The 18,424-nt window shown below is 36.3% G+C and overlaps 6 protein-coding genes across 7 annotated transcripts; 5 read left to right on the forward strand and 1 right to left on the reverse strand.

The window, feature by feature from the left end:
• The first annotated feature begins 2,030 nt into the window (after positions 1 to 2,030).
• LOC130504409 (uncharacterized) lies at positions 2,031 to 2,563 on the forward strand. Its single transcript, XM_056999033.1, has one exon. The coding sequence runs from the start codon at positions 2,179 to 2,181 to the stop codon at positions 2,365 to 2,367; it is 189 nt and encodes a 62-aa protein (XP_056855013.1). The 5' UTR covers positions 2,031 to 2,178; the 3' UTR covers positions 2,368 to 2,563.
• A 1,318-nt stretch (positions 2,564 to 3,881) lies between these two features.
• Positions 3,882 to 4,367, forward strand: LOC108854697 (uncharacterized). Its single transcript, XM_018628318.2, has one exon. It carries the CDS (start codon positions 3,898 to 3,900, stop codon positions 4,177 to 4,179), a length of 282 nt encoding a protein of 93 aa, XP_018483820.1. The 5' UTR covers positions 3,882 to 3,897; the 3' UTR covers positions 4,180 to 4,367.
• Positions 4,368 to 8,341: 3,974 nt separating this feature from the next.
• Positions 8,342 to 9,350, reverse strand: LOC130504408 (RPM1 interacting protein 13-like). Its single transcript, XM_056999032.1, has 3 exons — positions 8,978 to 9,350; positions 8,811 to 8,897; positions 8,342 to 8,662 (listed from the first exon to the last, which is right to left on the reverse strand). Exons 1-3 carry the CDS (start codon positions 9,275 to 9,277, stop codon positions 8,528 to 8,530), a joined length of 522 nt encoding a protein of 173 aa, XP_056855012.1. The 5' UTR covers positions 9,278 to 9,350; the 3' UTR covers positions 8,342 to 8,527.
• Positions 9,351 to 9,577: 227 nt separating this feature from the next.
• On the forward strand, positions 9,578 to 11,464 carry LOC108854693 (uncharacterized). Its single transcript, XM_018628313.2, has 5 exons — positions 9,578 to 9,929; positions 10,006 to 10,306; positions 10,401 to 10,559; positions 10,650 to 10,945; positions 11,021 to 11,464. Exons 1-5 carry the CDS (start codon positions 9,723 to 9,725, stop codon positions 11,246 to 11,248), a joined length of 1,191 nt encoding a protein of 396 aa, XP_018483815.1. The 5' UTR covers positions 9,578 to 9,722; the 3' UTR covers positions 11,249 to 11,464.
• A 140-nt stretch (positions 11,465 to 11,604) lies between these two features.
• LOC130504407 (dehydrogenase/reductase SDR family member FEY-like) lies at positions 11,605 to 14,499 on the forward strand. Its single transcript, XM_056999031.1, has 7 exons — positions 11,605 to 12,133; positions 12,223 to 12,343; positions 12,562 to 12,679; positions 13,040 to 13,176; positions 13,582 to 13,683; positions 13,802 to 13,894; positions 14,005 to 14,499. The coding sequence occupies exons 1-7, from the start codon at positions 11,898 to 11,900 to the stop codon at positions 14,338 to 14,340; spliced, it is 1,143 nt and encodes a 380-aa protein (XP_056855011.1). The 5' UTR covers positions 11,605 to 11,897; the 3' UTR covers positions 14,341 to 14,499.
• Positions 14,500 to 14,670: 171 nt separating this feature from the next.
• On the forward strand, positions 14,671 to 16,851 carry LOC108854695 (acyl-CoA-binding domain-containing protein 2-like). 2 transcript variants are annotated; one of them, XM_018628315.2, is made up of 4 exons: positions 14,671 to 15,763; positions 15,991 to 16,093; positions 16,218 to 16,315; positions 16,413 to 16,851. In XM_018628315.2, the coding sequence occupies exons 1-4, from the start codon at positions 15,330 to 15,332 to the stop codon at positions 16,555 to 16,557; spliced, it is 780 nt and encodes a 259-aa protein (XP_018483817.1). In that variant the 5' UTR covers positions 14,671 to 15,329; the 3' UTR covers positions 16,558 to 16,851. The 2 variants fall into 2 exon arrangements, with proteins under 2 accessions (XP_018483817.1, XP_018483818.1); XM_018628316.2 differs by having other exon boundaries at positions 16,218 to 16,320; positions 16,413 to 16,549.
• The last annotated feature ends 1,573 nt before the right edge of the window (positions 16,852 to 18,424 follow it).

The raw sequence follows: 18,424 nt of genomic DNA on the forward strand, positions 1-18,424 counted from the left end.
ATCAATTAGTTAGTTGCACGAAATATAAGACTTAAATTCGTATTAGATCCTAGCCATGTCTTTCTGTGATGTTGACATGATGAATCCAACTAAGTTAGATCATGCAACTGTTATGTTATTCTTAACTTATGCAACTTTGAATATAGATAATGCGGGACGAGATGGTCACGACTGATAAATGGAGAGCCAGAAAATTATTGTAAACATAAATTTAATTAATTTATAAGGGATTTTAAAAATAACAGTTGTAGATGTACCGACATGTGGTAATACATGACTAGTCTGAACTATTTCGGTGGGGTCAGTATACATCTGTATAATTAAAAAAAAAACAGTTGTAGATGCAGGATATTTAAGTTAGAAAACTGAAAATGAAGGTGGAAGGGAAATAGAAAAAAAATAAAGGTTGATGACTTTTTTCGCCAACTGGTATTGTGACAACCCGTCCCGTGGAACCACCTGTCCATAGACCCAAGCTCACAGCGCTGCAGCGCACCGACCCCAACCTCTCCATTATGAGTTCTCACTAACTCCATAATTAGGTAGTTGGTGAGGTTCGAACCCCCGACCTCACCCTTTAACAGCATTCCACAAGACAAGCTGTCACCAATTGATCTGCAGGTCAATTGGTGACAGCTTGTCTTGTGGAATGCTGTTAAAGGGTGAGGTCGGGGGTTCGAACCTCACCAACAACCTAATTATGGAGTTAGTGAGAACTCATAATGGAGGGGTTGGGGTCGGTGCGCTGCAGCGCTGTGAGCTTGGATCTATAGGCAGGTGGTTCCACGGGACGGGTTGTCACAGGTATTTTATTAATACACAAAGAAATAAAAGGTTGATGACTTAAATAGAAAATAAAAGGGGTCAAAAACAATTTTTATTGGGACCAGTTCATGATATTTAAATAAATACAAAACAATTTTGTAAATTTGGCGGGGTCAGCTGACCTATTATGCCCTGCGTAGCTCCGGCCTCTCAGTCACTGATAAAACAATATAATTTTTTCAAGAAGTTGAATGCTATCCAACCCGCTATCTCATGCTATCTCCAGGCATAAACGGCTACGTTCATGAAATATCAAACTAAAGTAAAAACAAAATTGTTTGCTTTAGTCTAGAAGGTGGACTAGATGCCTATAGGTGTTGTTCGCCAAGACTAGGTCGACGCTCAGGTAATTAACAATGATTTAACTCGGATACAACTTACAGTCAACTACAACTCATCTCGAATTTAAAATTGCCTAACTTATACGATTCAATATTATTTTGTGCGACAATATTACAGCAGCCAAGTTGTGAACGCGCGAAGCGTGTGATATGTCCTTTATAATTGTTTAAGCGATACTCTTGTGTCATCTATATACTTTTATAATATCTCCTCCTCGCAGAATTAGAACAAAATATCTTATATTGCCATACAGAAATAGCTCAAAATCTACGTCTGTAAGCTCCAATCATATGTCTAATTATATATGTGATTAGAGTTAAAAAAAATGAAGAAGTATTTTGTCAAAAGAAAAGAATGAATAAGTATCAATATATATAATTTATATATAAAATATATATTATATTTTTCAAAATATGTATATGGGAACTAGAAGATAAAAGCACATTTATTTTTATCAGAAACTTAACTGAAGATGACCAACTCCATCTGATAGACATTCGCAAAAAAAAAAAATCGAGCTATGAAGATGTGAAGACGTGTTAGAATTCTGTTTATTAATCTCTTGAAGTGTAAGTGAACTTTAACCAAAAAAAAAAGTGAACTTTAACCCCAAACAAGGTTGTATCGGCTGAGTAATGTTTTTTTATATTTTTTCAAAAGTGATGCAAGTGCTGAGCTATGTGTGGTAGTAAATAAAACACATTTGATAGATAGGAATTGATTACAGGGAACAGCTAATGCCTAATGTGTACGCGCCTCTTTTTTTTTTTTAATAATTTGACTCTGTTTAAAGAGAAATAAATTAAAATATGAAACACGAGTCAGAGTAACGACGACCAAAGTGGAGACAGTGGCTTCTTTCGGCTCCCTATCCTCCCTCTCTATATAAACAAATAAAGAGAATCATCTCTTTCTCACAAGTCATTAAGCAATTTGCAGCTCTCGAAGTAGAACTCAAGAAACCTCTAGAACATTCTTCTCCGGCGAATATTCAAGTCTAACTGATCGATCATGATCTCCGTAGTAATCATTGTTGAGCTGCTGGTGGAGTACACAACATCTCTCGCTAAACTCACCGCTGGGATTCTTCCGAGGCGGCAAGGGGACGGCAACTTTGTAAGGATTGGCAATTTCTCCGTGTATTGTCCTCCAAGATCGTCTCCGGTTCCAGATTTCTCTTCGCATCTCGTCGATTTCTGATCTGTGACAAAATTGTCAATGTTTTTTTATTCCCTCCTATTTTTTTGAACGAGTAACAACAGCTGAGAATTATTTTTCTTTTGTTCCTTTTGGATATTGAGCAGCTGCAGGATAGAGATTTGCAAACATTCATTGTATTGAATTATATTATATTATAGAAATTATGATAACTAATCATCTGTTCTGTTCTGTCCGATCGGTAATTGTCCCAACAAATGATGATTTCCAAGCTTTCTTGTTGTGCGACAGAGGATCATTAAGATTCATGATTGGGGCTCCAGTCATGAATATTGCAATATCGCAGAAAATTAGAAACAAATGTTGCATAAAGCAGAATCGTACTTTCGGCGGAAGTCCTTTGCACAGAAAAAAAAAAGACTTAGAAGTCTTCACCAAGTCTCTGATCTCAGGGTGAGACTGATGCCTGCAGGCATCTATTCGAAACCTTGTTCCTCCCTTCTCATGTTATCTTTCTGTTTAAACTCAGTCTTATGTATATTGCTAAATAGTATTTACTAAAAACAATTTTGTTGAACCAGAACATTTTCCAACTTATTTTGCTATTTCTAATATATTATTTTTATTAGATAACATTCTTCTGTATTAAACGCTATTGTTGCATCTGTGCGTCTTAAATATCTGATGTGCCAGTAAAATGTCCAACACTCGTAGATCGGACGTCTGGGGGGTATGGGGCCGCAGGCCTCCGCGGTACGGTATGCTTTTTCGATTTAGGAAAATTACTATTTCTATTGAGAAAAGAAAATCGGGTTTTTGAGGCTGTATAAATATGAGTCTAAAGGTTTGTAAATTATTATCACATCATTAATAAGAAACCCTAAACGGGTATTTGCCTCAATACGTTTTTTTCTCTATTCTTTTTTAACCTAAACGACGGATGTTCACAACAGCTATTTATATAACAAATATATAAATGAGTTTAAAATACTATTATGCTAATCCAAAATTTTTATTAATAAATTTCAGAATTGACCGTTAAATACAGCACATTTCATTGTAGAATTATTTCAAAAGATATAGATAAAAATTTCACCAAAAATATACGATGAAAAACAACTTTACTAATCTAAATAATAAAATAATTTAAACAAAAAAATCATATTCATTTTTGGTGACATGGACTCCAGTTTTTTGGAATATTTTAAACGAAAATATGAGATAAATCTAAAAGGCTAGAAAACTAATAGAATGTTCTTAAACCAAGTAGACAGATACATACGAACGAGTATTTATTTATATACTTTATTGGGTAAGTGGTATATGAAAAAGCAGCAGCTCATGGTATACGCCGTATTGGTATTGTGTATTTGTGTGCGTAACCACCATGAATTTTGTCTTGTCACCAACACTGTGACAGTTTTGTCTACAGCGCGTGACACGCGGCAAATGCTAAAAAGCAAAAAAATAAATAAAACTAAAAAAGAAGGAAAGCGACATACGTGTGCAAGTAGTAGGTCTTGGAAACACTGGGAGCTTTAGGTTTATCGCCTATATAAAGAGATTAATAAAATGTACGGTGTCTCTCACTTCCGACACAACTCTCCAACAAAGATAAAGAGACGGATACTTCTAGATATACGGCGAATCCTCTCATCTCCGATCATGATATCTGTTGTTATCATCACTGAGCTACTTGTGGAGTACACGACTGCACTCGCGAAACTCACGGCCGGGATTCTTCCGAGACGGCGAGGAGACAATGACGTTATACGGATTGGTGGTTTCTCACTGCGTTTTCCTGCTAGATCGACACCTGTTCCAGATTTTTCTTCTCATCTAGTCGATTTCTGATCTGTGCGCAGCCAACTTTCTCAGATCTCAATTTTGTGTTTCCTCCGGAGCTTTCTAGGAGATTGTGGTGCCCGAGACCTTTTTTTTTCTTAAGAATCTTTCTCTAGATTTGGGGTTGATCACTTGATCACAGCTTTGTAAAAATTGTATCGATCGAGTTATATAATATATATTATGATTTTGATTAACTCTTAATCTTCCAGCGTATCTTAGTTTTGATATTTCAATCTTTTATATTCGTAGAGAACATGATGAAGAGCTGATGTTTTTTGGCTTCACTCTTGTCTTCCGACAAGACGCACTTTGTCTGTTTAGACTTTGTTCTTTACCTTCTAAACCATCGTAGAGCCAAGTGGTTGTATGACGATGGTTGCAACTTGTAAGTTTTTTTTTTTTTTTGGTAAACATGTTAAGAAACTTGTAAGTTATAACTATATGAAAGTAATCAGTCAAGTTAGTAAAACCCGAAACTATCATTTTGACCGGTATATGTTATTATGGAAAATTAGTGGAATGAATAAAGCAGAAGGAGAATATTTACTATAATTAATACTAAAAGCATTAAAATTTTAGAAAAACTGAAATAAAGTTAAAACAAAGGAAAATATTGCAGGTCATATTTTAAGTTCATGTCAAAGCTACATCTTATACTTTTAAATAATTATTACTTTTTTAGAAGATAAACACATATTTAAAATTCTTTTTCTGTATTTCCTACATTAGTTGCCTGTCAATGATTGTCAAACTTACCTTACTCGTAGTTTTAGACATTATTAATTGGTCTGCTTAGACCGGAACCCCAGTGACACTGAGCTGAATATCATACCCACCACGAGTTGAAAAAGAAAACGCATGGACCTCGGTGGTCATCTGACATCCACACACAAGAGTTGGGAAAGAAAAATAATAAAGCTCGTGTGGTATAAAAGTCAGGCTTGTCGTCTTGCTCCAATGTCTATCGTCCTATATATGGACCATTTTTATCGACAATTAAGTCGACTTACTAGTAAGAAGTATCTTAAAATTGACATTTATGGTAATTAGACATTTAATATGTGGTAGGGTATGGGTATGACAAGTCAATGCATGTGGATTTTCTCAAAATTATTGAAAGTAATCAACTACTATTGGATAGTCACTTAGTTTCGTTCACTTATTTATTTGATTGATAAAATGTGTCAACGTGTTAGTTACATTGATGTATACACATAGAAAAGGAGAGATATATTGGAGAAAATTAAAATGGGAAAAGGAAGGTTAGGTGGATGAAAGGAAGTGTTCAAGGCAGAGTGGATGGATTTGTAGAGACACATTAAACTACTCGTAGACGTTTCTCTATATTCAGAACTTATGAGTTGTGGTTATGGTTAATACTCAATTCCATACTCCTTTTTCAAATTTTGAAATTAAGTAAGAAAGACAAATCTTGTGATCGTTTACAAGTCCTCTCTTTCTCATATAGTTTAGACTTTATATGCTCATATTCGAGGATGTGCGTAGTGTTTATTTTTACTACTCAATGTATATATGTGTTAATTGGTCTTCACTCAAAATATATACGGTATCCTTCTTTATCACTGGTTATTCTTGATTGACATCCATCTTCCTATATATTGCGAGTGATGCATGCACACATGAATTTATAACCTAATTAATATTTTGTATTAGTGATGTTCCCTAGAAAAGATGTGCAGCTATGTGCACCTATAAGCAAATATCAATGTGAAAATGACACAAATCTATTATCTAACCCAAACCATCATATAACATGAATTATAAATTCATTCTATACTTTAAATTAAAATAACAATAAATAAATATAAACATAACTAAAAAATGGACGCAAATAGCATCAACACGATTAATCAACGCCTTGCTTTAACTCACTAGAAATCTCTATTATAAAGGTGAATTTGTTCTAATTTATGTCTCTATAATAGAGTTCCTCTATTTTAAAAGAAAATATATAAGAATCCTACTTTTTATCTTTATATTTGGAGATGAAAATAGCAATATAGAAATGAAAATAGCAAATCTCTAGATTTTTCTCTATAAATAAAAGAACTCTATTATATAAACATATATTAGAACAAATCTATTTCCACAATAAAATTTTCTATTTTTGGAAAAAATATAGAAATAAAAATAGAAATACATTGAAGATGGTCTAACACGGTACATCCACTAAAATGGAAAAATCTATGGCCGGTGGAAATATACAAATCAATAAATCATTTGGATATAAATTTGTCACTTGCCTCAAGACTAGTAGACTCAATTAAAAAGGTTATTTTATTCTTCTTTTCTACCTGTAGTTTCATTAATAAATTAAAAGTGTGCTTTCTTGAAGGTATAAAATTCTAAAACATATAGTTTAGATTAAATTTTGCAATAATTACTAATTTTACGAAGGTAAAATATAGACCATGTTTGGTGGTTAAATTCAATCCGGGAAGTCATGGGTTCGAGTGCTACTGAGAAGTAATTATTTTGAAAAACTTTCGGATCTAATACGGAGAAGCATGCTAACATGTGGTCACTGGTGGAATTTAAATGGGGTGATCACCAGCTCTAATGGACATTTTGGCGGACTTCCCGGCTATATTCCGGTGGACAGTCATTGACGCTAATCGGATTCTCTCGAGGCTCCGAATACCAGGATCATCAGAAAAAAATATAGACCATTAACATAATTTATGCAGTATTGCACAACAAAGAGGCAAACTGCCAAGGTACGAACAGTATGAAAGGGGACACGTTCACACCGGAGTTGGCGGCTTTAATGAAATTAACTAGGACGCGTCATGGTGTCAGCCGTTCATGTGTGGACCTAGTTGTATCACTTAATTTTGATATTAATGTGTGTTTTAAATACTATCGGTTTTAATTTTGTAACCGAAATACTACTAGTTGTTACTCCCTCCGTTTCATATTAAGTGTCGTTTTAGAGAATTTTTTTCGTTGCAAAATAAGTGTCGTTTTAGAGTTTTAATGCAAAATTTATTAATTTTATTTTCTATTCTATTTTTCTATTGGTTAAATTGTATCGGTAATGATATTTTTATATTGAAAATATGCAAAATTAAATGCTTTCTTAATCCGTGTGCACAAATTTAAAAGTACACTTATAATGAAACAGATGGAGTAATTGACAATTTTTGTTGCAAAGTTACAGCTAATCTCCACCTTTAGATCCGATAATGGTGAACCAAGACACAAGACTACTGTCGGGACAAAAGGGAACAAAGTATCATGTTGATTTTGATATTATCTTGTGTCAATATGAAAAAAAAGAAACAAAGTGAATCATATAGAAATATTTCATAAAATATTTATCTTATTCAAATTCTATATTTTGGGAAACCTAAAACGTCGAGAAAAAAATTACCACATGAAAATTTTCAATATATCGCTTTCAGTTAGTTTCATGTCATGTCACTCTTTTATTTCTCGACTCACACGACTTTGGGGACGCTATGTCTAAGACACACTGTTTATTTTAAAACAATATCCAACGGTTGGTGTCTTAAAAGAACAACATCATTTCCATTTGGTTCATTATTGACTTGTTAGAGATTCTAGAACCCATTGGTATCATCGCACAAAATCAATTTTTTTTACTTCTTTTCAAAAGCACGGAATCAGTAAAACCCGTACGGTGCACGAAGGATGCTAAGTTGAATAAACAAAGGAAGAATCTAGACATCAACACCAACCACCTCTCCTATAAAAAAAACTACATTGGTTTATTCTCCCGCTTGAACATTCCTTTGAATATTCAGACATCCATTTAAAACTTGAATCCGCAGCAACATTCCAAACTCGCTATAGATTATTCCTCGGAGAAATTTAGATGCGCAGTTAGAATCTTTCGGTCTCGCCAAAATTGCCGCCGGCATTTTATTCCACCGTTCCAGACTTCTCCTCTCATCTTGTCGACTTTTGAGTTTCTCTGATTAGTTAATAGATTGTAGTAGACTAGCAGCCGTCAGCAACGGTCGAGATTTGGTCGCATCTCACTCTGTTTCGTTCTTTCTTTTTTTGCACACTCACTAAAAATTTTGAGAATGTAAATCCTAACTGTCAAAGCTTTGGATATCTTACAGAGAGCTCTCTAATATATATCTTAATGTTCTCTGTATAGGTAAAAACAGCCAATAAAAATATCGAAAGTGATGTTAAGCAATTTTGGTTATTCACAATGCAAAATATTCAGCTAAAAGATAGGCATTGTTATTACACACAGACTCATAACATTCGTCAGTCTCAAGATCACAACAAAGTCCTTCACTTGATTTGTGCTTAACAAGGCGAGCAGCCACATTCAAACACAACTTCTTCCACTACCTTAATTGTCTTCTACTAAGGGCCTCATACCACGCACGGTGCATCTTAAACTCTTCCACAAAGAATTTTCCAATGCTTCACAATGCGGCGTCCATATTGCGCAAGGTGCAGCCACATCACAGACATAACAGTAGCACTACACACACACAAAACAAAAAAAAACAGAACATTACACACGTGTTACATTAAAACCCTTTGAAGCTCTGTGGTAGATAACATAAAAACCCTCATTTTTCGAAACAGCAAATCGATCCACATAAAAGACCAACACAAATCTACCTCACCTGGTTACAGTGCAGTGAGTGATGAGTCGATTCAAATGGATACTTCAAGCAGAGATGCCTTGGATGTGGGAAGTCCCTACAAGCCACCTGAAAAGAAGAGAATCGCCTAAAGACCCAAACTTTACATGAAAATCAAAAGCACCCAAGAGTCGATTAGAAGCAAAAACCTGGCCTTTCTCGTGTAAGATCGCCACATCGTCGTCATCACCTCCTTCTGGGTTACCGGAGAAGCTCTGCTTCCGTGAGTCGAATGAATCGTTGGGGTCGAAATCGAGGATAAAGCAATCCTCTTTCTCCTCGAAAACCTTCATATCCTGTCTTGTTTTGAGACAGAACATGCCTCGGAGAGGAGTACCTTCTTCTTCTTCTGGTGGTATCTCCTCGCTGCTGGTGAGTTTCTTTCTTGTGTTGGTCTTCCTCTTCTTCATCGCCTCCCACAGATCTGCTGTTATCTCCACAATTTCCATTTTTCTTCGTTGTTCAGACTGTAAGTTTTCTATCTTTTTTCTTTTGTTGAGAGTTTTTTTTTTCTCAGAGGTGACCGTTGGCTGTGTCGACTCGATTTGATTTAAAGAAGCAGCTGTGTCGATTCGATTTCTTTCGAATTTTTAATTTTGCGACGAAACTGGGTAAGGCCTTTGGTGAATATGGGCTCAAGATAAACCCAAATTAATGGCTTCAAAAAGACAAATCTAGACAGTATTAATTGTACAGCCCAACTAAAGCCCATTAAAGGCTTTCTTCACCAATCCGGTTTACGACAAAAACTCTTGTCTTCATTCGCAAGAAGAGCAAGAGCCCCACCGTGTTCTGCAAACATATCCTTGGTTTCAATCTTTAGAACCCTAAATCTCTGGGGATTATTTATATAATAAGATCCTCTAGAATTGAAAAAAAAAGTTGGGTCTTTGAATGAGACAAATGGGTGGTTCTTCAGAGACGAAGATCTTGCAAGAACTCATACTCTACGCAGCAAGCGCTGCTCTCAGCTGCTTGGTTCTCTTCGCCGGGCTCAAACACCTCGACCCTAATCGCGAGGCGTCCAAGAAAGCTCTAGAGCACAAGAAAGAAATCTCCAAGCGTCTCGGCCGTCCTCTTATCCACACCAATCCATACGAGGTCGTTTCGTATTGTTTTTGTCATTCTTTTTCTACAAAGGAGCTAAAAGCTAGAGCTAACTCGTGTCTTGTTACAGGATGTAATAGCATGTGATGTGATAAATCCAGACCACATTGATGTGGAGTTCGGTTCTATCGGAGGTTTAGAGACGATCAAGCAGTCATTGTACGAGCTTGTGATCTTACCCTTGAAAAGACCTGAGCTTTTTGCTTACGGGAAGCTGCTTGGACCTCAGAAGGGTGTCTTGCTCTACGGTCCTCCTGGTACCGGGAAGACGATGCTTGCCAAGGCTATTGCTAAAGAATCAGGAGCTGTTTTTATTAACGTCAAGGTTTCTAATCTCATGAGCAAGTGGTTTGGTGATGCTCAGAAGCTTGGTAAGTAAGTAAGTAAAGTGCTACAAAAAGTAGAGAGTTAGGCTTTATTTATTTGGTTCTGAGGGTTTCTCTGTTTCTGTTTTTTTTTTTTCAGTTGCTGCTGTGTTTAGCTTGGCGTACAAACTTCAGCCTGCTATCATTTTCATCGATGAGGTTGATAGCTTTCTTGGTCAGCGCCGTTCGACGGATCATGAAGCTATGGCGAATATGAAGACTGAGTTTATGGCTTTATGGGATGGATTCTCCACTGATCGTAAGTTGAATAGTCCTTTCTTTTCTACATGGATTTGTTTTTTTTTTGTTTTGTTTCTAATGAGTGTATAATGGTTTGCTTTGGTGTTAGCGAATGCGAGGGTTATGGTTCTTGCAGCAACTAACAGACCGTCAGAGCTTGATGAAGCGATACTGAGGCGTCTTCCTCAGGCGTTTGAGATTGGAATGCCTGATCGCAAGGAGAGAGCAGAGATACTAAAAGTGACGCTGAAAGGAGAGAGGGTTGAGCCTGGTATTGACTTTGATCGTGTAGCTCGTTTATGCGAAGGGTATACTGGATCAGACATCTTTGAGCTTTGCAAGAAAGCAGCTTACTTCCCTATCAGAGAGGTCCTAGAAGAAGAGAGAAAGGGGAGACCTTGTCCGGTAAAAGTTTTTTAAACAAGGGAATGTGTTCAATGTTGTTGCATTGCATCCACCAAAAGTTATATTGATTTGCAGGTCCCTAGGGCGTTATCACAGCTTGATCTGGAGAAAGTTGTAGCCACGTCAAAGAAGACACAAGTTGCAGCGGGGGAGTACTCTGGACTGAGAGTGTCAAGGGAACCAGATGAGGTCCAAGCAGCGTTAAGTGGAATCTCGAAGCTACTAGTCTCTCAGTTCATTAACCTTCAGTCAGATTCTCAGGGTTCATGGCAGCGCGACCCTGAAGAAGAAGAAGACTCCTGAATGAAATTCCAGATCAACTTTTATTACAAAACGGTTCTGGTTTTCAAAAGGGGAAAGTTTTAGAGCTTTCAAACAATTTCACTCTGTTCTGTAATAGTGTCTTTTATAGAATGCTTCTAATTTGGTTTTGGCTGCTGTTTACCAAAGAGGCTTTGATCTTATTACTGAATTTATCTTGTTCATAATTTGATCATGTAAGTGTCAAATCTTTCTTCACTTCCATGGTTCTCTCAATTATTAGGGAAGAACCGGGCGAGCCTTCCTCTTCTCCCATGCAATGAATATCTTTTAGGCGCTAAAGAAGATAGGAATCTTCTAACAGGTCTCCCACACTGTGGCTGTTATATTGTGTGCTGACTGCAATGAGCCGTTGGGCTGGAAGTACGAGAGAGCCTACGATGCCTCACGAAAGTACAAGGAGGGCAATCTTTATGTATTGGTAGTGTTGAATTCATTATTGGAGTGACTCAAAAACTGTACATAGATAAAACTTGGCTTTGTCGCTTCCAATCTTTATTATGTATTTTCACAAGCCATCATTTATTTTTCAGTTCAGTGTCTCTCTCTGCGTCTTGTTATTACTGTAGTATACGTCATGTACTCTATATAACGTCATCATAGATCTACTAACTCTCTTTCTCTCTCGAAGATGAGTGACGAAACAGCGTCTTCTTCGTCTCAGTCTCCGGCGGCGAAGAAGAAGAAGAAGAAGGAGAGTTTGGGATGGATGGACTGGATGAGAGGATGGAGCAGCGTATTCGGGGAGATACTCTTCCAGAGGATCACCGCCTCTCATTTGCTCAACCCTCTCTCTCTCCCTCCCCTCAACCACCTCACTTGCCTCGTCACTGGCTCCACCAGCGGCATTGGCCGTCAGACCGCTAGGTTTTATCCTCTCCCCTTCGAGTTTGATTCTGTGTATAGATTGGGGGATTTTCGCTGATGCCTTTTGCTTCTTTTTTTTTGGTTGGCAGGCAGCTTGCGGAGGGTGGTGCTCATGTTGTGATGGCTGTGAGGAACACAAAGGCAGCTCAGGAGATGATTCAGCAATGGCAGAACGAGTGGTCTGGTAAAGGTCTCCCTCTTAATATCGAGGTACACTCTCTTATCATCGATCTTATACTATATGGCTAAATAGTGTGTATTTTCCCTCGGTCTGAAAATAGTTAAAGAACTGTGTGGTAGCGTATATGAATCGTTCTTTATAATAATTGATTGATACCTCAAACTATATGTGGTCTTGTACAAGAAGAGTATTGGTTTGTTACATCTACATAGCTGATTAAGATCCTATGTGTGCTTTTTTGTAAAAGGCAATGGAACTTGATCTTCTTTCACTGGATTCGGTCGCCAGATTCGCCCATGCTTGGAACGCTCGTTTGGGACCTTTGCATGTTCTGATTAACAATGCCGGCATATTTGCTATGGGAGGTTCGTTTTCTTGCCCCTCTTAGCTACATGCATTTTGAGGTTTTTTCTCTTTCCCAGTTTCCTTGCATTTTTCATTATCTGTTTGTTATGCTCGGAAGATCACATTAGTGCGCCATTCACCATCATCAATATTCTAATTTGATGGTCCCAACTAGAGAGAACTAGCATTTATAGCGTTGATTTCAAACCTAGACTCTTAAGAATTAATAATTAGGAAGCTTATTTGTAGAAAGACTATGTAACCAGTTTATGGAACTCGGTCTGATGGGTTTCTTTCTTAAATGATTGTAGCTGAATTTTTCTGCAGTAAATGTTGTGGGAATAAATTAACTAAAATGCTATGCTTTCTAATTTGTGTAGAGGCTCAAAAATTCTCAGAGGATGGATACGAGCAGCACATGCAAGTCAATCATTTAGCTCCATCGCTTCTTTCAGTACTCCTTTTGCCGTCCCTAATCCGAGGTTCACCTAGCCGAATCATCAATGTGAATTCCGTGGTAAGTTATATGATCACTAACATTACATGCTTCAAGTCTGCATTCTCTAGTTTTCTATGCTCTTTTGGTAATAATGTTGTAAAAATTGTGATTTGTTTATACATTGGTAAGTTGAAAAGCTCTGGGGGTGTAAATTGATTGCAGAATATTTAGAGGAATAATATAGGTTCTCTCTAAATCGCTGAACGACATATGCATGTTACTATATGAACAGAGTCTTGGTAATTCGTATAGAGAAAATAAACAAACCCAAGCTTGCTGAAAGTTTTGACCCAAAATATGCATTTATCATTTCTTATTTCAGTGAAACTCTGTGGCATGACTTTTTTTTATGATTACTGAAACAGTGTTTATAGTTTATCGTCTTTGGTGATTATAATGTGGTGTCGGCTTCATTTTGTGTAGATGCATAGTGTTGGTTTTGTTGACCCGGATGACATGAATGTTGTTTCTGGTAGCCGTAAGTACTCAAGTGTTGTAGGATACTCGAGCAGCAAGCTTGCCCAGGTGAGCATACCGTTATAATATTTATTTTTGTTACATCTGCAACAGATTATTTTCAGTGTAGAATTTGCCTATTTTCAGAAACTGGTGACTTAGTCTCTGGTTACCTTTTGTCTTCCAGATTATGTTTAGTAGCATTCTCTTCAAAAAGCTGCCTCTGGAAACTGGAGTTAGCGTCATATGTCTATCCCCTGGTGTTGTCCTAACAAATGTTGTGAGTGTTAGCTTCACTCCATTTAGTTACAATCACAGGATTATAAACTCATTCTATTTTCTCAGAACTTCATTGAATAAAATTGTTCTTTTTTTGTTTGTATTTTATAGGCCAGGGATCTACCCAGGTTTCTTCAAGCTCTTTACGCGGTGATACCTTATTTCATATTCTCACCTCAAGAAGGTTGTAGATGTTCTCTCTTCTCGGCCACAGACCCTCAGATCCCAGAGTACTGGGAAACACTAAAAAACGATGATTGGCCTGTTTGCCCATTCATCTCTCAAGATTGCCGCCCTACAAATCCTTCCGAAGAAGCGCACAACACAGAAACTTCACACAGAGTGTGGGAAAAGACATTAGAGCTGGTGGGTCTTTCTCTCGATGCAGTTGAGAAGCTCGTAGAAGGGGAAAGTGTCAAATGCCGATATGGATCTCAGGACGAATAGTCGTCCATAAAAACAAGAAAAAGTCCACATGTTGATTGTCCCCTTACAGATCAAAGGGGGTAGGTACTGAAAGTAGCTTTTTTTTTTGTTTCAGATTTTTTCAAATCTACTGTACTACTGGCATGTGGTGTGCCATTCCATGATATACTTACAAGTCTTCTTCAAGTGTGTCGGAACTGAGTTAAAGATGCTCAGTTGGCGTGGACCAGCCTAGTGGTGGGTAGTACTAGTAGTAGTTTCATGTTTTGAGTAGAGGGTATTTCCGTAAATGTCTACTTAGTTTGTGCAAGTCACGCTGAGCATATATATATATATTCGTAGCAGTGAAAGCAAGCATCATCTCTCATGGACAACTAAAGTGATAAAAACTCACCTTCCTCATTTCTAACGTTTCTTGCTTAAATGGGTATTCCATGAAAGTGATTAACACTCCCGTGTATACCTAAATTATGAGTGGGTTTCTCTCTTCATGAGATGCTCGTTTAAGCAAGCAATCTTAGTGAGAGGAACTGGAACGATTTAATATGGTTTATGAGTTTTGTCTTTTGTTATAAAAAGGAAACTTGGATTTCATTTTCGTGCACATCAATCTAATGCGTTCAAGTTTATGGTCTACCTTTTGTATGCTTTATGGATGCATTTACACTTCATTTTACGTGTCGTATGATTCAAGCCTTCCTTTATATACCATGCACGTCTTGTCGATTACTTTTCCCACCACGATCGCACCAAAAACTTATACAGTTGACATCAATACAACATTAGGGCATAACACGTACTCTTTCTTCTTCCCTAATTTAGACGCTTCTGTGATCTGTCGTCAAGTTTTTTTTTTCTGTCGTCTTTAATTAAATTTTAACTGCCACAAGGAAAAAATTTGTTTTGTTTTGTTGGGTTTAATGAATAAAAGTTTGTACCTTTATTTGTCTGGGGTTACTCTGTTTTGATTCCTTAGGGTTTTAAAAATTCGACTTCTGTTGCTTGAGAAAATGGGTGATTGGGCTCAGCTTGCTCAGTCTGTGATCTTAGGTTTAATCGTTTCTTACCTCTTGGCCAAGCTCATCTCCATCCTCTTCACCATTAAAGAAGACAATCACGAACCGGAATTGGAGATTAAACCGGAGGTTGACTCGAGCCAGCGCGTCGAGTCTTCTATCGTCGGTGGTGAGGCGGATTCGCTAGTGGCTGAGCAGGGTAGCTCAAGAGGCGGTGAAGACGAAGACTGGGAAGGCGTAGAGAGCACGGCACTCGACGAGGCTTTCAGCGCCGCTACTCTTTTTGTGACTAGAGCAGCAGCAGCAGAATCGAGAAAGGTGCCTAGTGATGTCCAGAAGCAGCTTTACGGGTTGTACAAGATCGCTACGGAAGGGCCTTGTACTGCTCCTCAGCCTTCTGCTCTCAGACTTACTGCTCGTGCCAAGTGGTATCCCACTCTCTCCTCTGTCTTTGATGTTGCCATTAGCTTCTTTGATCGTTTTTGAGGTTGAAGTTTGGTGATGTACTTGATCATGTTATCACTTAGTTATAGCTTCTTTGCCTTTTGATAGTATTGGAGATGATGTGATGAATGAATATGGCCATGTCCTTTGTTGTAAGACTGTTATTTCATTGATTGGGAGTTTCCTTCCATTGATCTTGTTTCTCTTTCAGGCAAGCATGGAGGAAACTGGGGGCTATGCCCCCTGAGGAAGCGATGGAGAAGTATATTGAGATCGTCACTCAGCTTTATCCAACTTGGTTAGACGGTGGTGTGGTATAAAAAGCTTTTTTCTCCTCCTCCTCCCCCTCTTCTTCATTTTCATTCTGTTTTTTTTTTTTGTTTCTTTGGACTGTTCGTTTGATCTTCTCTGCTCGGTTTTTTTTTTGTGGCGTACCAGAAAGCTGGAAGTCGAAATGATGCAGTCTCAAGCTCAGGAGGAACCATGGGGCCAGTTTTCAGCTCTTTGGTTTATGAAGAGGAATCCCAAAATGAGTTGTAAGGTTCTCCACTTGTTTCCTCACTTCTTTTTACTTTTCTCTTCTTTATTGCTGAGGTTATTCCTTGCGTTTTTTCTTCTGGTTGTCTCTCTCAGGAAGATTGATGCTATCCATGCGTTTGCTAGAGAGGGAGAAGTCGAGAATCTGCTTAAAAGCATTAAAAGCGGCATTCCAGTAAATGCAAGGAGAAGTCGAGAGAGCTCATGCTTAAAATGTTTAATCTTGATTAGAACTAGTTAGTCTCAGGTATTAGTGTTATTCACTTTATGCATTTACGTGGTTTAAGAGGCAGCATTTTCTGAGTCGTAGGAAATGTTTGTTTCACTGGGTAGAATTACATCAAAGTAGAAGTTCGGATAGCGTAAAATCCATCTATGATACTAGATCACTTTGTATGCAAGTGCGGTTGAATCCCTTGAAAATCGTGTACAATTCCTTTGGATAATATGAAACTAGATGATAATCCGCGCCCTGCGCGGTATGAGGTTTCTCAAAAATGTTGTATCTAAATATTATAAATAACACATATTTTATTATCAATAACCATTTTTACATTTGATTAGAGATGGACATTCGGGTACCATTTACTTCGGTTTCGTTCTGTTCGGCTGAAATCTTTGCCGATTCGGTTTGGATTTGGTTCGGATAACCCACTAAAATCATTTAAAAATATTAAAGTTCATACATACTTAAATGTTTCAAAATAGAAAAATAAAAATAATATATAACATATAAATATCAATAATGTATGCCAAATACATAATATTAACATAAAATTGGTTTTAAATATTTGAATAGGAAATCAATAGATATTCTAAATACTTTTGATGTCTTGAGTACAATTTAGCTATTTTAAAATATGTATTTTTAACTAATTTTATATATTTCTAAGAATTTTGGACAACTTAAAAATATCTTATATATTTTGTATATTCTTCTAGATATTAAATTTAAAAATAAATAATATATTTAAGTATATAAATCCGCTTCGAATATACACGATATCCGAAATTTTTTGGTTCGAATCGAATTTGGTTCGATTCTCCAGATACCAAAAATTTAATCTAACCAATTTTAGTTAAAGTTAAGTACTAATTCTTCGGATTGCATTTGGTTCAGTATTTTGGATTCAGATTTTTTGCCCAATCCTATATTTTTATTGTAACAAAATTTTAATCTAAAGTGATGATGGTTTGCATTGATTTTGGGTATGCAACAATTTTTAAACCAAAACACATTATACTATGTGTGTAGCCCATTTGGTTAAATATTAAAAAATGTTCTACGCTCATTTAAGGAAACCAGTGTGCTGAAATAAAAACGTTGCCATTTCAGATTATCAAAATCGACACTTTAAAGTTCAAATTACTCTCAATCGGTGTTGTGACGAAGAAACATGGATTATAATTAGGAAATAAGTATTTTTCTGCAATCCATATTCTCGTTCCATATTCTCGCTAGATGATTTAATAGCTTCTAAATATATATTCAATGTATCCATCTCTTTTTAAATTTTTTTAAAAATATTAATTAATAAATCACACATGCTAGAGTAATCAATTGTTTTTCAATTAATATATATATATGGGATTAGAGTAATCACATAAATAAAACAATACTTCTTGTTTATTTACAATATTTTTATAGTAAATAAATCAAAATAATTATTATATTATTTTATATGGTATATAATTAAATTTCAATGAAATTGACATAGATATATAGTATATTTCAATATAAATATTTATTATCATATGATTTTATTAACATATGATATTTTTCTCTGTAACAATAAATTCAAAACCATTAATTCCAAAATTTATCGAAATATTCATTATATATATTTATATATATAACATAGTGTCTTCAGAGTGCTATTTATATAAACATAGTGTCTTCATAATGCTATTAAAAAAATATATAAATATATATATAAACATAGTGTGCTCAGAATGTTATTAAGAAAATAACAAAAGACATTAGTTTAGTATGATAGTATATAGTCACATAGGGATAAAGTTTAGTGTCAACCCCAAAAATTCATAAAGTTTTGTGTCAAACGAATATTCGCGAAAATACAACCCCAAAAATTCATAAAGTTTAGTTT

This window comes from Raphanus sativus, unplaced genomic scaffold (genome assembly GCF_000801105.2).
Source record: "Raphanus sativus cultivar WK10039 unplaced genomic scaffold, ASM80110v3 Scaffold1551, whole genome shotgun sequence".
Classification (NCBI taxonomy): domain Eukaryota; kingdom Viridiplantae; phylum Streptophyta; class Magnoliopsida; order Brassicales; family Brassicaceae; genus Raphanus; species Raphanus sativus.

What these genes read in the sequence shown, in the direction of transcription:
- LOC130504409 (XM_056999033.1), top strand. Translation starts at nt 2,179, where the DNA reads ATGATCTCCGTAGTAATCATTGTTGAGCTGCTGGTGGAGTACACAACA.
- LOC108854697 (XM_018628318.2), top strand. Translation starts at nt 3,898, where the DNA reads ATGTACGGTGTCTCTCACTTCCGACACAACTCTCCAACAAAGATAAAG.
- LOC130504408 (XM_056999032.1), bottom strand. Translation starts at nt 9,277, where the DNA reads ATGGAAATTGTGGAGATAACAGCAGATCTGTGGGAGGCGATGAAGAAG. An exon ending in TCTTACACGAGAAAGGCCAG is followed by an intron (nt 8,898 to 8,977) that starts GTTTTTGCTTCT and finishes TCTTCTTTTCAG; the next exon opens with GTGGCTTGTAGGGACTTCCC. An exon ending in ACTCACTGCACTGTAACCAG is followed by an intron (nt 8,663 to 8,810) that starts GTGAGGTAGATT and finishes GTGTGTGTGTAG; the next exon opens with TGCTACTGTTATGTCTGTGA.
- LOC108854693 (XM_018628313.2), top strand. Translation starts at nt 9,723, where the DNA reads ATGAGACAAATGGGTGGTTCTTCAGAGACGAAGATCTTGCAAGAACTC. An exon ending in TCCACACCAATCCATACGAG is followed by an intron (nt 9,930 to 10,005) that starts GTCGTTTCGTAT and finishes GTCTTGTTACAG; the next exon opens with GATGTAATAGCATGTGATGT. An exon ending in GAAAGGGGAGACCTTGTCCG is followed by an intron (nt 10,946 to 11,020) that starts GTAAAAGTTTTT and finishes ATTGATTTGCAG; the next exon opens with GTCCCTAGGGCGTTATCACA.
- LOC130504407 (XM_056999031.1), top strand. Translation starts at nt 11,898, where the DNA reads ATGAGTGACGAAACAGCGTCTTCTTCGTCTCAGTCTCCGGCGGCGAAG. An exon ending in CGAGCAGCAAGCTTGCCCAG is followed by an intron (nt 13,684 to 13,801) that starts GTGAGCATACCG and finishes TTTGTCTTCCAG; the next exon opens with ATTATGTTTAGTAGCATTCT. An exon ending in GTGTTGTCCTAACAAATGTT is followed by an intron (nt 13,895 to 14,004) that starts GTGAGTGTTAGC and finishes TGTATTTTATAG; the next exon opens with GCCAGGGATCTACCCAGGTT.
- LOC108854695 (XM_018628315.2), top strand. Translation starts at nt 15,330, where the DNA reads ATGGGTGATTGGGCTCAGCTTGCTCAGTCTGTGATCTTAGGTTTAATC. An exon ending in CTTGGTTAGACGGTGGTGTG is followed by an intron (nt 16,094 to 16,217) that starts GTATAAAAAGCT and finishes GTGGCGTACCAG; the next exon opens with AAAGCTGGAAGTCGAAATGA. An exon ending in GAGGAATCCCAAAATGAGTT is followed by an intron (nt 16,316 to 16,412) that starts GTAAGGTTCTCC and finishes TGTCTCTCTCAG; the next exon opens with GAAGATTGATGCTATCCATG.